Source organism: Bactrocera neohumeralis, chromosome 3, assembly GCF_024586455.1.
Source record: "Bactrocera neohumeralis isolate Rockhampton chromosome 3, APGP_CSIRO_Bneo_wtdbg2-racon-allhic-juicebox.fasta_v2, whole genome shotgun sequence".
In the NCBI taxonomy this organism is placed as follows: Eukaryota; Metazoa; Arthropoda; class Insecta; order Diptera; family Tephritidae; genus Bactrocera; species Bactrocera neohumeralis.
The window spans coordinates 39,887,594-39,902,573 of record NC_065920.1 but is presented as its reverse complement, the minus strand read 5'-3'; the positions used below and the strand labels follow the sequence as shown (position 1 = coordinate 39,902,573).

The 14,980-nt window shown below is 36.5% G+C and overlaps 1 protein-coding gene across 2 annotated transcripts in view; it reads right to left on the bottom strand.

The window, feature by feature from the left end:
- Positions 1-4,812: 4,812 nt before the first annotated feature.
- Positions 4,813-14,980, bottom strand: part of LOC126752630 (glycoprotein-N-acetylgalactosamine 3-beta-galactosyltransferase 1) — a 48,940-nt gene continuing 38,772 nt past the window's right edge. For both annotated transcript variants that reach the window (XM_050463570.1, XM_050463571.1), the window contains exons 2-6: positions 12,946-13,156; positions 8,567-9,077; positions 8,401-8,497; positions 6,229-6,513; positions 4,813-6,156 (exon numbers count right to left, since the gene is read on the bottom strand). In XM_050463570.1, coding sequence (XP_050319527.1) covers positions 5,935-6,156; positions 6,229-6,513; positions 8,401-8,497; positions 8,567-9,077; positions 12,946-12,988 — 1,158 coding nt within the window. In that variant the 5' untranslated portion in view covers positions 12,989-13,156 and the 3' untranslated portion in view covers positions 4,813-5,934. The remainder of the gene's footprint in view (positions 6,157-6,228; positions 6,514-8,400; positions 8,498-8,566; positions 9,078-12,945; positions 13,157-14,980) is intronic.

The following is a 14,980-nucleotide window of genomic DNA, read 5'->3' as shown; positions in this document are numbered from 1 at the left end:
TTTTTTCTAATATTTCTTAATTTTATGTACTGACTGCAAATTAAGTTTGAATTTAACATTTCATAGATTTTTTTAATATAAATGAATGCGCAGGTGGCTCGCTGAATTGTTTTTCTTTTTTTAGAGCAACATCCGCCGAAGAACTTGTCTATTCTGCTTCTGCCCAGACATTCCTGACAATACCAGCCGACAACTGTTTTTTAGGTACGCGTTTTCTACGAGTTATTTCACCCTGAACAAGGTATAAGCCAAGTTTTTCGAGAAAATCTTGCGCTAATATGTTTTTGACGCATTCCAATTAGAATGAATTTCTGTCCATAAAACCTAGGCATTTAGCGCCGAAACATCCACAATATTCGAGAAGACAGCTGGCCAACGATTGGTTTGTCTCTTGCACGTATATGTTTCTACTAATTGGTCAATTGTGTCTACTCCAGATTTTGTAGAATTATAAAAAACTTTTATTTCCGGCAACTTCTTGGGATGGTTTTCAATAAGATTTTTGTTATGAAGACTAACCATTTTATATGTATACTCTAAGGAATGTATTGAACAATGATGATAACCATCAAAAAAGAAACGACTGTTTAGTAGTGCTAATTGTCTTATTATTTCTCATAGTGCCCATCAATGTCATATTATATTCAGTAAAAGTAATGCCAAATCTCGAATTGTAAAAAAGTTATCTTTTTGTTATATTCCGTCATTCATACCCACTTACTAGATCCAACCCTACCCGTTGGTCTTAGTTTCGTTCCGGTTCTGCGGAATCTTTTCCCAAATATATTTGAAAATTTATGCAAAATTTTGTTCGCATATCCCATATTTACTTGGCTTGCTTGGCATGTAAGCTAAGAGTGGGCATCTGCCTCTTGAAGAAATTAAACGCTCATCGACTGTTACTTTTTCATAGGGAACAAACAGTAGTGGTACGTTAGCTACCCTTTTCTCTTAAAAATCCCGAATTGGAGCAAGTTTGTCATATACTCTCGCTCTGCGATTATCTCTGTTAACGAACCTCAGCACACAAGTTACTTCCAAAAACCTTGTAAGTGACATCACAACACAAAATATTAGTCCACCATGAACTTCATCTCAAAGACTGCGGAGACTTATTCCGTACGAGAGATAAACGCCTGTTTCTAAATTACATGTATTTTAGCAAGTACATATTGTATAAATATGCCACTTGAAGTACCTCTTAATATCAAAATACCCCAAAATCCATTAAATTCTATTTAATCAATTGGTTTATATTTCTTTCCAATTTTTTAGCGCCCTCGATGTTGGTGAACTCTAGCACAGGTCAAATGTTCCTTTTTTATTTGATATTCGGTGATCTGAATATACTGTAACCGGGGTGTCGTCGAATTATATTTTCTGTTCTGGGTCTAGTGCTATTAGTTGCTGTAGGTGAAAAGTACACGGGAATTTTACTTATATCAGCTTCAGCATTTACTGTCTTCTTCTTCACTAGCAATGTACCATACTTTTCAGAAGATTCGCCATCTGGCAATTCTTCCAATACATTCGCATCGTCCTCAAAATCACTATACTTATCAATATTCACAATGTCTTCCATTATTGTCTGTATTTGGGTTTCTATCAGGCGACAAATTTGCTGAATCAGATAATATTCCATCGAATTCAATCAAAATACTCACCGATGCTCGGTTACGTTTCATTTCAATGCAGGAATTCGTAAAAGGAAATCCCAAAATTTTGTGTCTTTTATGAAAATATAAGCAAAATAATATAAAAAGGTCACGAGATGACCTTAAGGTAACAGAAGGGTTAAAGTAAGGAATCATTTTGTTTTTCACAAAAAGAGATGAAGGTTGTTATCACAAATGCAGTTAAAATAATTTTAACGTCAGGCTTTCAAACACTACGATATCTAAGGTTGTTAAGGAGGTTTCAATATTATGAACACCACATTTGTCATTTTATATTATTTTTACACAAAAAGTATATTCCTAGGAATAATAGGTTGTATAGACTATTTGTTGGAAACACTTTCCACGATCCCTTATTGGATTACCGGATTGAGTTGATATTGATAATGCCGAATTTCTAAACTTCAACCAAAATGAAGTTGGATTAAAAACCGTAATAGGGGCTTAAAATTATATAATATCCGTTGTATACTTTAAAAATTCCTGTCTAAAAACACATACATAGGGCAAATTTGATGTCAAACTTGTTTACTCAGCCGACTTTGACCTATTTTGTCAGATTGTTACATCATCTGGCTTGCACATTATTTTGTTAATATTTTAAGATATAATAATTATAATATGAGTGTCATACTCTTATGACGTAAATTTGTGAGCATACCTGCATCTCTTAAAAGCTTTAAAAAATGTCCCTTTTCATACTCGTATGTTCTATTATATATTAGGTTGTCAAATATCTCCCTTCCGCCTTTTTGCTCTTTATTCAATGTAAAAAAGTGTTGCAGTGATCGAATTTAGTTCAAATATACTCCGTTTCGTTCGAGAATCTGTTTCCATCTAGACAACAACTTCATAATACCAACTTCGTAGAAGCCCCCCTCCTTATTTGCGAAGAACTCGGGCAGCCACTTTTCACAAGCCTCTTTTGAGTTCAACTTTACACAAACAAGGGCGTTCGCCATGAACAGGAACAGGTGGTAATCACTTAGCGCTATGTCCGTATGTCCGGGCTATATGGTGGATGCAATAAAACCTCCCATTCGAGCTCCCGTAGCTTCTGACGAGTCATCAACGAAGTGTGGGGTCTGACGTTATCCTTGTGGAACACTACACCCTTCCTGTTGGCCAATTCTGAACGCTTCTGGTCAATCGACTGCTTCAAGTGGTCCAGTTGTTCGCAGTAGATGGTACAATTAATTAGCTAGGCATATGGGAGCAGCTCATAGTGGATGATTCCCTTTCAATCCCACCAAACACACAACAAAACCTTCCTGGCCGTCAATCCTGGCTTGGCCACTGTTTGAGACGATTCACCGGCCTTCGACCATTTCGCTTGATATTGTCGTATGTGATCCATTTTTCGTCGCCAGTCATCATCCGCTTCAAAAATGTTGTGTCAAGGCCTTTCAAAGATGTATAGTATTGCCAGATACGAGCTCTGTAGCGCTTTATATGCACATAGCCGAGAATTTCAAAAGACAAAAAGGCGAAATGACCAATAAATGTTACCACACCTGAAAATTCTATATTGCTGAATTCCAACTATACTTTTATTTAAATATTTACAAATTTTTGTTCTTTTTATGTGTTAAGCACTTCACAGAGGGCTCTAAAATATGGGCTTCAAAGAGAAAAGTTCAAGGAAAAAATCTCTTCTAAAGCTAAAAATGCACACGGCACGCCTGATTTTCTACCGAGAACATCTAAATTGAGTTCTAGATGATTGAAAAAATTGTATCTTCATTGAAGAATGGAAATGAATGTGAATCAGTTCGATGAAAACCAGTACGTTCGGAGGTGACCACAGGAAGAATTGCTCAAAAGTATTGTGATAATGTGATAACCAGAAACAAATTTCCAGTGCGTTACATGATTTAGAGTGAAAAGCAAGACGAAGTATCTACTGTCATCAAACAAACAGTCGTCGCACTCGCGACTAGGCTTCCAGGTCACTGTTGACAGTCATAACTTCGAAGTCGTAGATAATTTCGTCTATCTTGGCACATGAAAAAATGTTAACTTCCTATAACAACCCTATAATACCTTTCGCAAATACAACCAATCACGTAAAAAACTTTGATCGATCCGTTTGTACGGAGGCTATAAGCTATAGCGACACGATCTGAAAAATTTCTTCGAAGATTGTACTGTTACCTTAAAAAATAATACATGCCAAATTTGATAAGGATATCTCTTGAAATAATAAAGCTGCCGATCCGATCGTCCAGTTTATATATCAGTTTATGCTGTACTGATCCGATCTGAGCAATTTTCTCGGAGGTTGAATCATTGCTTAGGCAATAATCCATGCAAAATTTCTTGAAGATATCTACTCAAATGATAAAGCACTTTATGCCACTCAGTTCAGTTTGTATGGCAGCTACATATATGTAAAGTAGTCTGATATCGTATCGGTCCAACAAACGCGCAGCTTCTTGGTGAGGAAAGGACATGTGCAAGATCGATATCTCAAAAAGTGAGCAAGTAGTTCGTGGATGTAATAATACTGGCTAATTCGACTCAGCTCGTCACGCTGATCATTTATATATATATGTATAATTTAGTGGTCTCTGAGAATCTAAAGAAGCTAAAGTTATAATTTCAATGTGATACGCCTAACAATCTCCGAGCACCATCATCGCCAGATTGGAAAATTATAGTTTCCAAAAAAACGCGTTTAAAGTTGTACTCGTACATGGTGAAGGAGACTATTCCAAATACTTAATATTTTTATGACCATAATATATACTATTATGGTAAAAAAGCTGATTTTGAAAATACTAGACTGGTCTAACTCATTAGTAATTTCCCGGCTCTTTTTGCTCTCGCACCTTCAACAACTGGCTAATTTAGATCAATTTGTTTTCGGTAGTGATGTAGCATTTCAGCGTTCTCATACATCTGCATTCTGCTGATTACATTCTTATCTAGTTGTAGTAAGGTGGGATCACAGCTGGAAGGAGGCTTTTCAAGTATCAAACATTCAAACTACCACAAAGAATATTTGTGATGCGTGTTCTATTCGTGATGTTGTTCCGAGGACCAACGTTTTCTCGATTGTAATCTGACGTTTCTCATGAGAATCGTCGGATATAACCTGTTTCTTTAATTTACCCCTCATAACAAATAGAGAGTCTTTTAATATATTCATATCTCCGTTTATTTTAATAGGTTTTCAATTTCACTATATTAATTTAGTGTTTGCGCATTTTGTGCTTGTCTTTTCGCTCGCATTTCATTTATACCAATATTAAGTATATGAAAATGGCAACTATTTAAGATTTACTTATGTATAAGTAGTATTTAAAAATTTGCCCACATTTTACCAGGAATAGTTTTTGTAAAATTATGAAAGAAAAAATAAAATTATTGTAAAAAATAACAAAAATAATTATAATTTTCAAGTTATTAATTAAATTATTTTTTTTTTTTTTGTGGGCGCTAAGTAGTATTTTACATTTAGTTGTTTCTAATACGTATTCTTTTTAATGATACATACATACATTCTTTGGTTTTTTGCCCTACAGTTCAGAGATGTATTTCTATTTTAATATTAATATATGTATTTGTTTGCCTTTTTTGTATTTTGAGCTTTCTGTTTATTTTCTAGCGAAAATTCCTTTCAGATATACATATGTATGTATGTATATCAACTGAAATTATATACACTTTTTTTCAATTTAACACTTCTGTTTTAATCATGGTCTGAGCATATGTTTTCTAAAACACTTGACGTATTTGGAAATGCAATTCAAATATGTAAACTTAAAATTAAACTTAAACATTTTTGCCAACCTTTTCTTAAGGTTTAAGATTTCTCTATTCAACCCGCATATTTCTTATTTAAATATTTATGTTTTAACTACAATATTTTCAGTACTATTATGAAATGCATATTTTATAAAGCCATTGTTTATAAATATTTTATAAAATAGTATAGTATATTCTTATAAAAATTAATAATAATAAAACTATTTTACTTATACAGACTTAATTTTATCGCAAATCTACCTAAATAATACAACTTGGAATTATTTTGAGAGTTCTTTCCTTTGTACAGATCGAACGCATAGCAACGCATATGTTTTTGGCAAAAAATATTAATGTAGCAGCTACTGGCTATGGCAAATACGTACTTACGTAGATACTTGAATTAGTAAACACAGAGGGGAAACCAATATTTACAAAGCTGTCAACATAACTGTAAATATACATATTCCTTCCATATTTATATACCAATACCTAACTAAACGCTCGCTCATGTTGTGGCCTCGCTCGCCTTCTCAGCTTCAATAGCGGCGGTTGTCTGCTCCACTGGCGGAGGCATCGTCTCGCCCACTTTCAGACGTTCGGGCAGCGATTCGGGCGTGTTGATAATACCGTACGGTCGTAAATGATAGATCAAATAGTCCAAAACGTACATTTGATTTGGCGATACGTAATGGAAGGATATCGCCCTATCAGAACAGCAATCTAAACCCTGTACACGAAGAAAAAGATGATCAAATATTAGAAATAAAAAATAGACGATAATAGATAACTGTGGTGTCACCTCATCAGTTTTGTAGTAGATATAACGCCAGTACCAGAAATCTTTATTCGTATGTGATGGTATTAAATGATGCTCTGGCACAAATGGGAAGAAACGGCCACGCGCGTGTTCGTCACGTGAATCGCCAGCGATTACGTCTACCTTCGCCAAGCATTTGCCGATTTCAGCATCTTCAGCGCCGGTGTTGTCCTGTTTGCAGAAATCCTTATTCGGTATGGCTTTCTCGACAAATCGGCGAACCGCCTCCTTACTGAGTACGTAGCCAGCGCCACCGGACATATAACCCTGGAGGACAGTTAACAATGATTATATGTATGTATATTAAATAACGGTTTGCCTTGATCTTATCTGGACCTCTTTAAATGGGTAATGGTATTATATTTGATAATTTTCCATGCTGAAACGGTTATCAGAGGTTTAACATATGAAACTAGGTGAAGTGCAAGCGCCCCATAAGGAAACTCAACTGAAAAGACATTTCCCTGAAAATACATAACTATACTTAGATCACTCGGCTTTCAAAGAGAACAAAACTGATTTCACTCTTTCATAGGTGTTTCATTTCATGTCGCCTCTCGCCACTCAATGCGATCTATTCGAGTTTTACTCCTCGCGAAGATCTTTTTGTTTTCGGCAAATTGTTATATGTATGTATATTGTATATTTAGACGTTGACATTGATCTATGGTAGGGTCGATATTTTTGAACATTTTGAACTACAGCTTCTCTTAATATTTGACAGAGACTTTTCATCGAAGCACCAAAATCTAGAAAGTTTTGAACCATTTCAGCAGAATGTTAGTTAGAAGAAGATTTTTCATAGCAGAATAACACACCACTCCTTCGAGGAAAGGCTCCGGTATTAGAAAATTCTTCTCAAAAGCTTGTGTCCACACAAAGATTCTGCAATATTAATACTATTTTTGAATACCACATTCGGTGACAAACCTTTATTAAATAAAGATTTAGTATGCCACAAGGAGAACTTTTTAAGGCTTATCCTGAATAGGACGCCTTCGTGGAGACGAAAAATAGAGGAAAGAGTGAGGAAGGCATCGATAGCCTTATATTGCTGAAGATAAGCAAATGAAATGAGGTGTGGTCTCTTACCTAAAGTGGTAAGCAACTGGAATGTGTTCAAAGAGCATCTCTCATTGGTATGTATTGTATGATGCATTAAAGACAAAACCAACAAACTTCCACTGTAGATATTTCTGGCAGGTGTAATGTGCCTAAGGCTCCCATAAAACTCAGGGAAGCTGAAGAAGAGATATTCTGAAATATTCGATTGCATCCCTGATAACTTGGTACTACTACATAAGCATGCTTGATAGGGTACCCTTACCCCTATTTCATCAGATTAGCAACTAGTTTGTACTCCGTTGTCTTCTTGCGCTCTAGTGCTGGAACCATGGACTTTCCGAGTGGGAAATACTGATCAATAACAAAGAATTGTGCGGCTGCAAGTTTCTTCTGCCCAAAGTCTAACAAAAGAGGTGCTCTGAACTACTTGTTCTTAGCCAAGTTCATATCGCCGTCATGAAAGGAATTTTGACCGGACACTGTTCATTAAGCTTACATACGATGAGGTTACATATCTTGTTGGACGCGAATTGCCAAAGCCGCATGGAAGAAGATAACATGGAACCATATGGATCCTTCTTATCAATTCAGCTTTGGATAGACTGAGCTTAAAATCATTTCATTATTTACATTTTCGCGGATCTGGCGAAGTTGCTGGAATTGATATTAGGCACCTTAACAAACTTGTGGTAGTCTCAAAGCTCCTGTGTCTCCTTTAGGGCCAATATCAACTCTACGACCTACCACTATGTTATTTAGAGCTATGTTGGGAGGTCGATATCAAAAAACTTCTAGACATAGATATTGGCTTGAATTTAATAATAATATATTGTCAGTAACCGAATAATTCACGAGATTCGCCATGAATGGACAACTCGAAAAAGTCTAAGGTCTACAAAATTTTCTTAGGTGGATCATTTAAAAACTATATGAACAATATAGATCTTACGGGCGCTTTAGAACACTTGTAGATAAACATAAATTTAACTACCACTATAAGATTTGGTAAACAGAAACTTGATAACGACGGCACGAGATCCAACGACTAACGACTTAAACCGATTCATACTGATTTATTGGTATTCTTACCTGTTTCACAAATGGTTTGAATTTGCAGCCAAAGTATATGGGTGTCTCCGGTGAGTAAGGATACAGCATATACCGCATATTTTCCATAACAGCATAGCTGCAAAGCATAAAAATACCAAACAAATATATTTTTTTATTATAAAGCCAACTCCAAAATCTAACTTACGTGTCATCGTCTGCTTTGAAGAACCAATCCGCATCGTCCAAATGATGAGCATGAATATATTTGAATGCCTCCTTTGTTTTCGCCCACAAATTGTTGCGTCCCTCCTGCACTGGCAACGCCACCGAACCCAATTCTTCATCCTTCTCAGAGCTCATAAACACCAGCTTATTGCAGCGTTTGCCCCATGTTCGTTTTACATGACGCGCTTTTGCTTTGTGATTCTTCGGGTTTGTCATAATCCAACATAATACACGCACCTCATTGTGCATTTTCATCGCTATGCTTGAATTTTCATATGCATGTTGGTGTGCGCCAATATCCGCTTCCGGCCCCTCCGCGCCAAGCATGTCGTGGCTGTTGTGTGCATCGTTGGCATCGCCATGCTGATGACCCGCATATGGCAGATAGTCGTGGCGCGCCGGTGTCGATAGTATAAACATTTCAGCGAGACAAAAACCAACGACAAGGCCCACGATGAGGGAAACCAAGGAGCGTCGATTCGATCGAGATCCTATTGAAAAGAGTTCAAATAAATAGAAATGTTTGTTTATGTGGATTTTTCAGCTACTCCTTAAAATATATTTTACCAACTGTCGAATTCATGGCACAAACGAAAATTTTATTTTAACTTCAAATTGTTTTTATATCTGTGACATGTTCTAGCAAATGCCAAATTGGTAATAAAACTTTTTGAAAACGAATTCCCAGATTATTCAGTGGTCTATTAAACTTTTAAATAAGAAATATTGTATAAGGCAAATAATGCTAGTATATCAAATAAACAATTATATAAAAAAGCGTGTTAACACTTGTGTCCACAGCCAAAAAAATAGTGCAATCCAAAAACGGTTTGTTCAAAGCATATTTCATTTTATTAGACATTAAATAACAGACAATTAAACAATAAAGTCATAAGTGACAAATAAGAGCGGACTAAATTCGTGCGTAACAAATTATTTTGCCGAAAAAATAATGTTTTCCCTTAGCATTTCCGTCGCCTTACGACGGCAGTGTCAAAGGTTACCTGCCATAAACAGGTTCCCATAAAAAAGAGCGTATCTTGGAGTCGACGCTGAAGGATGAAAAATCAAAGGGGTATAGCCAAATTTAAGGATTTACAGAAACTTTTTAGGTATCCTGGTAATACTAGTTTCTTCTTGGAGAACGTTGTTTTTTATTATTAGCCAAAAATATATTTTTGCTCTAGCACACCACCGCATAGTTTCTCAAATATCATTTATTAATCGGTCGTGAAAACATCCAGAGATATTAGGAATCCGATTTTATACTTCGGCAATAAGCGACTTAAAAACAAGACTATACGACGTACTTTTATCAAGATAATAATTTGTTAAGCTATTTACATTATTTGAATAGTAGAAACTCAGTAAGGTTTTTCAAATAACACCCATACAAGTATTTCCGGATATAACAAAGAATATAGAAACCCTTAAATAGTACTGGGTTATAGGTATTCCATAATGAGATCTCCAAAAATTTCGGAACTAAAAAATCGAAATATTTATATTTTAAATTTACACGTCATTTTAAAGAATAGTTTTAGTGATTATATTGAATATACACATCTTAGAAGTTTCACTTGAAAAAAATAAAAAAGGTTGGATTGAGTGCAAATCCAAATTGATGTCGTATTCTCAGACAGCACAATTTCAACAAATATGATGTCTTTGTCGAGATAAAATTAAATAAATACGAACATTTGTTTGCACAAAATAAAAACGTAAGAGTGTTTTGACCCAAATAGCACATAATTTACGTATTTTGAAAAGTGATCTCTAATTTGCAAATTTGTTTGGGTGAGAGAAGTATATATTTATTTAAATTTATCGCAATAATGCAAAAACAAATTGACCTGGTTCTAATGAGCATATATACAGGCTATTTTTAGAATATCCATATTTAAATTTTATTTTAAATAAGCACAGATACTTAAGGAGAGAAATAACAAGTATTTTAGTATCAGGTATACGACCAACGAAACTGGTCATATGAAGAATTTTTTATACAAATGTATCGGTTAAATTTCGCATAAATTCTTTCAGCATAGCAAACCTTATTTCTTCCACAAAACACCGAATATTCGTTTCTAACTGGTCAATTGTAGCCAACTTTGAATTACTAACCTTTAACAGGCCGATTTCATGAAATATAATTGGGCCTTAAAATCTTGAACCGCTGTATGACGTGTTATCATCAGATTAGAACTATTTGACATTTAGACTTTATTGACTTGAGAAGCATTAAAACCAAACTGTACTAGCCTCTCTTAATAGGAGTCGAGAAATCATCTCTTATATTTCATGATTCTGCAAAATCCACGCTCGTCGTTATAATTAGCATAAATGTTTAAACCATTATTTTTGTCGACAGTTGTTTTGACAGCTGTTCCGCATTGCTACCTCTAAAAAGTACCTTATAAAAATGCGCTAACGTATTACAATATCATATTGTTGTTTCGGGGAAAATTGAAATTATAGACCGTTTATTAGATTATGTTTCAAAATATGGAAAACAAAAAACTTTAACTTTGGCTGCACCGAAGCTATAATACCATTCACTGTAGGATTTCTTATAGCAACTATTAGGTAGTCAAATATCTCCGTTCGGCCGTTTTGTCTTTTGAATTTCGCGGCTATTTATCTTTATACATACGCTACAGAGCTCGTACCTGGCAGTACTATACATCTTTGAAAGGTCTTAACATAACCTACAAAACGACGCTATGCATGATTAGTTTGGATATTGCGTTCAACAGTTATAGACGTGTAAACATGGAGTTCACTAACGCCGAAATTTGCGCTATTTTAAAGTTTACCTTCGTTAAAGGCAAATCCGCTAGAGAAACATTCCGTGAGATTAATGGTGGTTTGGGGGATGGTACTCTATCACTACGAACTGCGGATAAGCCAGTCAGCGGAAGACCTGTGACGACGTATACCGATCAAATCGTGGAAAACATCGAGTTAGTCAATAAAGCATTTTAAACCATCTGCAGAAGGCTGGATACACAAAAAAGCTTGATGTTTGGGTGCCGCATTTGCGTCAAGCAAAAAAACCTTCTGGACCGAATCAACGCCTGCGATATGCTGCTGAAACGGAACGAACTCGACCCATTTTTGAAGCGGATGGTTACTGGCGACGAATGGATCACATACTATACGACAATATCAAGCGAAAACAGTCGTGGTCGAAGGCCGGCGAATCGTCCCAAACAGTGGCCAAGCCGGGATTGGCGGCCAGGAAGGCCATCAGGAAGGGTGTAGTGTTCCACCAGGACATCGCCAGACCACAGACTACTTTGATGACTCGTCAGAAGCTAATGGGGCTCGGATGGGAGGTTTTATCGCATCCGCCATATAGAACGGATGTAGCGCCAAGTGATTACCACCATGTTCATGTCCATGGCGAACGTCCTTGTTGGTGTAAAGTTGAACTCAAAAGAGGCATGTGAAAAGCGGCTGTCCGAGTTCTTCGTAAGTAAGGAGGGGGCTTCTACGACAGGGGTATTATGAAGTCGCCGTCTAGATGGAAACAGATTATCGAACAAACCGCGCATATTTGAACTAAATCCGATCACTGTAACCCTTTTTTAAGCATTGAATAAAGAGCAAAAAAGCGGAAGGGAGATAAGTATTTATCTTATATCGTAACCGACCTTTTGCTAGTTCTTTGAAACTATATTTTTTTTGTTATAAACAATTTTCCGGGTGAATTTTGGTTATTTATTAAGAAAAAACGATATTTTATCTTGATATTCGGATATTGTAGAAAACTGCAAGTGTCTTGGGCAGAACAATCCGTGCCAAATTTAGTGAAGATAATTTGTCAGTCATTTGGCCACGGCGAATACCGCATTCGATGGAACGATGAGCTGTTCGAGATATACGACGACATTGACATAGTTCAGCGAATTAAAAGACAGCGGCTACGCTGGCTAGGTCATGTTGTCCGGATGGACGAAAACACTCCAGCTCTGAAAGTATTCGACGCAGTACCCGCCGGGGGAAGCAGAGGAAGAGGAAGACCTCCACTCCGTTGGAAGGACCAAGTGGAGAAGGACCTGGCTTCGCTTGGAATATCCAATTGGCGCCACGTAGCGAAAAGAAGGAACGACTGGCGCGCTGTTCTTAACTCGGCTATAATCGCGTAAGCGGTGTCTACGCCAATTAAGAAGAAGAATTTGTCAGTTAAAAAACAAGGTAGCATACGAGTATAACTGTCATTCAAACTGACCGATCAAAATTAAGATTTAGATATTTTTATACCCTTTTATGCTACAAAAATGTATCTGTCAAAGATATTGAGCTTCGGTGCAGCCGAAGTTATCGTTCATTCTTATTTTATTAGAATTTGCTTACCATCAGTTAGCACTGAGCGTCCTAGCAGCCCGTTGACAGTCATTTGTTTGACTTAAAAATGTGTTTCCTTAACTATAATATATGTATACGGCTTATTTTCGGCGTACCCTTATATTCTAAAAGTATCACGACGATTTCTTAATAAATAACGACTTGTAGGCTCTTTGGTTAGGTTGTGTGGACTACATACTGTTTCAAGCGTTCACATTATCTGAAAATAATAAAAAAACGGCATTTAGAATTATACAGTATTAAAAATCCCAAAAATTTCTAGTAATTTAAATAGAAATATAGATTATGTACAGTCTGTCAAGTAAGAGCGTGGTCGACTTTACCGACAGTTAATGAAAGATTTCGCTCTAATTCCTTCGCGAACTGATAGAGGGAAGTTTTGTCCTTGATGCATCGTCAACAAAGGTTCAGTTGTCGTTAATCTTTTGAAAGAGAATCACGTTAAACGCAATTAGTGCTAAGTACGCGTCGCGCTACGAAGCTGTGTTCCTTTGCATCCAACCGAAAGGTTCCAAAATGTCGCAATCAGCGGCTGCTAAATAATGGGTTGTCAAAAAAGTCTTGCGGTAAAAGGTCTTGCAGCTCTTGACCGATGCTACGGCTGCTACTATGCCGGTCTCTTTCGACCAATTCAGCGATTTTATCGCAATTTTCGACGACAGGCCTTCCGGAGCGTGGCGCATCTTCGACCACCTTTACACCAGAACGAAAACGTTGAAACAATAGTTGTGCGGTGGAAATGGAAACTGTATCGGGTCTATAAACTGCACAAATTTTATTGGCGGCTTGAGATGCATTTTTGCCTTTATCACAGTAGTAATGTAAAATATGCCGTATTTTCTCTTTATTTTGCTCCATGTTTGCGGCGCTATAACTCACGAACGACTTAAAAGAAACGATAATCAATCAAACACGTGTTAGCGCATGAAATGAGCTTTCCTAAAAGGTATAGCATGGCCCGATGCGACGAATAAAACTAGAACTACGCGCTTTCAGCGCCAACTAGCGAAAAAACCGCAAGACTTTTTTGACAACCTATTATATGAGAAAGTCGAGGGCATTTGTACAGAAGTGGATACAGCGATATACATATGTATAGAGGCTAAAAATGTCGATGATTTACCAGAACGTGGTTCGATAGAAAATGTGAACAAAAAAGATGAAAAAAGAATAGTGAATCTGTTTTCGCGAATCCTGCTTTAACACTGCGGCAAGGACATGCAAAATTAATGACAAAAGGTTTAGATATATCTTACGAAGCTATCCGAACCCTTCTTCATACTCATGATCTGAAATGGCGCAACACAATGAAGAAGCCTCTGTTGACTGAAAAACTTGTGACAAAGCGACTCGATTGGGCGCATGAGAATATCGATAGAGATTTTGAAAATGTCATTTTTACTGATGAATGTTCTATATGGGCACGTTCTGTTCCCACGCGAGCCTGGTCAACTTCCACCAATAGGCTTGTTCAGTGGATCGTAAAACATGGAATAAAGGTGCATCTTTGGGGCTGCTTCTCAAAGCAGGGATTCGGTACTTTATACCTCTTTACTGGCAACCTAAATGCCGAGAAAATGATAAAAATCTACAAAAAGGCTTTACTGCTATCTGCCAAACGATGGTTCATCAGAAAAAATGAAGATTGGATTTTGCAGGAGGACAACGATAAATTAACACGACCACGCTCTTACTTGACAGACTGCATGTTGTATATGTAAAATAAGTTTTAATGTTTTCAAGCATATTGTGAATAGGGTATTATTTCATATTATTTATGGAGCCAGATTCAAAGGCTTGGAACCATTGGACATATATGTACATAGATTCATATATTGTATCATAAATATCAACACGGAAAACCGGAAACCGAATTTACCAACACAGACTTTCAACATTATCTTTATTTGTCAAAAGCAACGAGGTTTAACAAATATTAACTGCCGCTTAACAGACTCTCGTGTCTACGAATACATATGTCTAATTATGTATGTTAATAGCAGTAAATCGATTCGAATCGGAC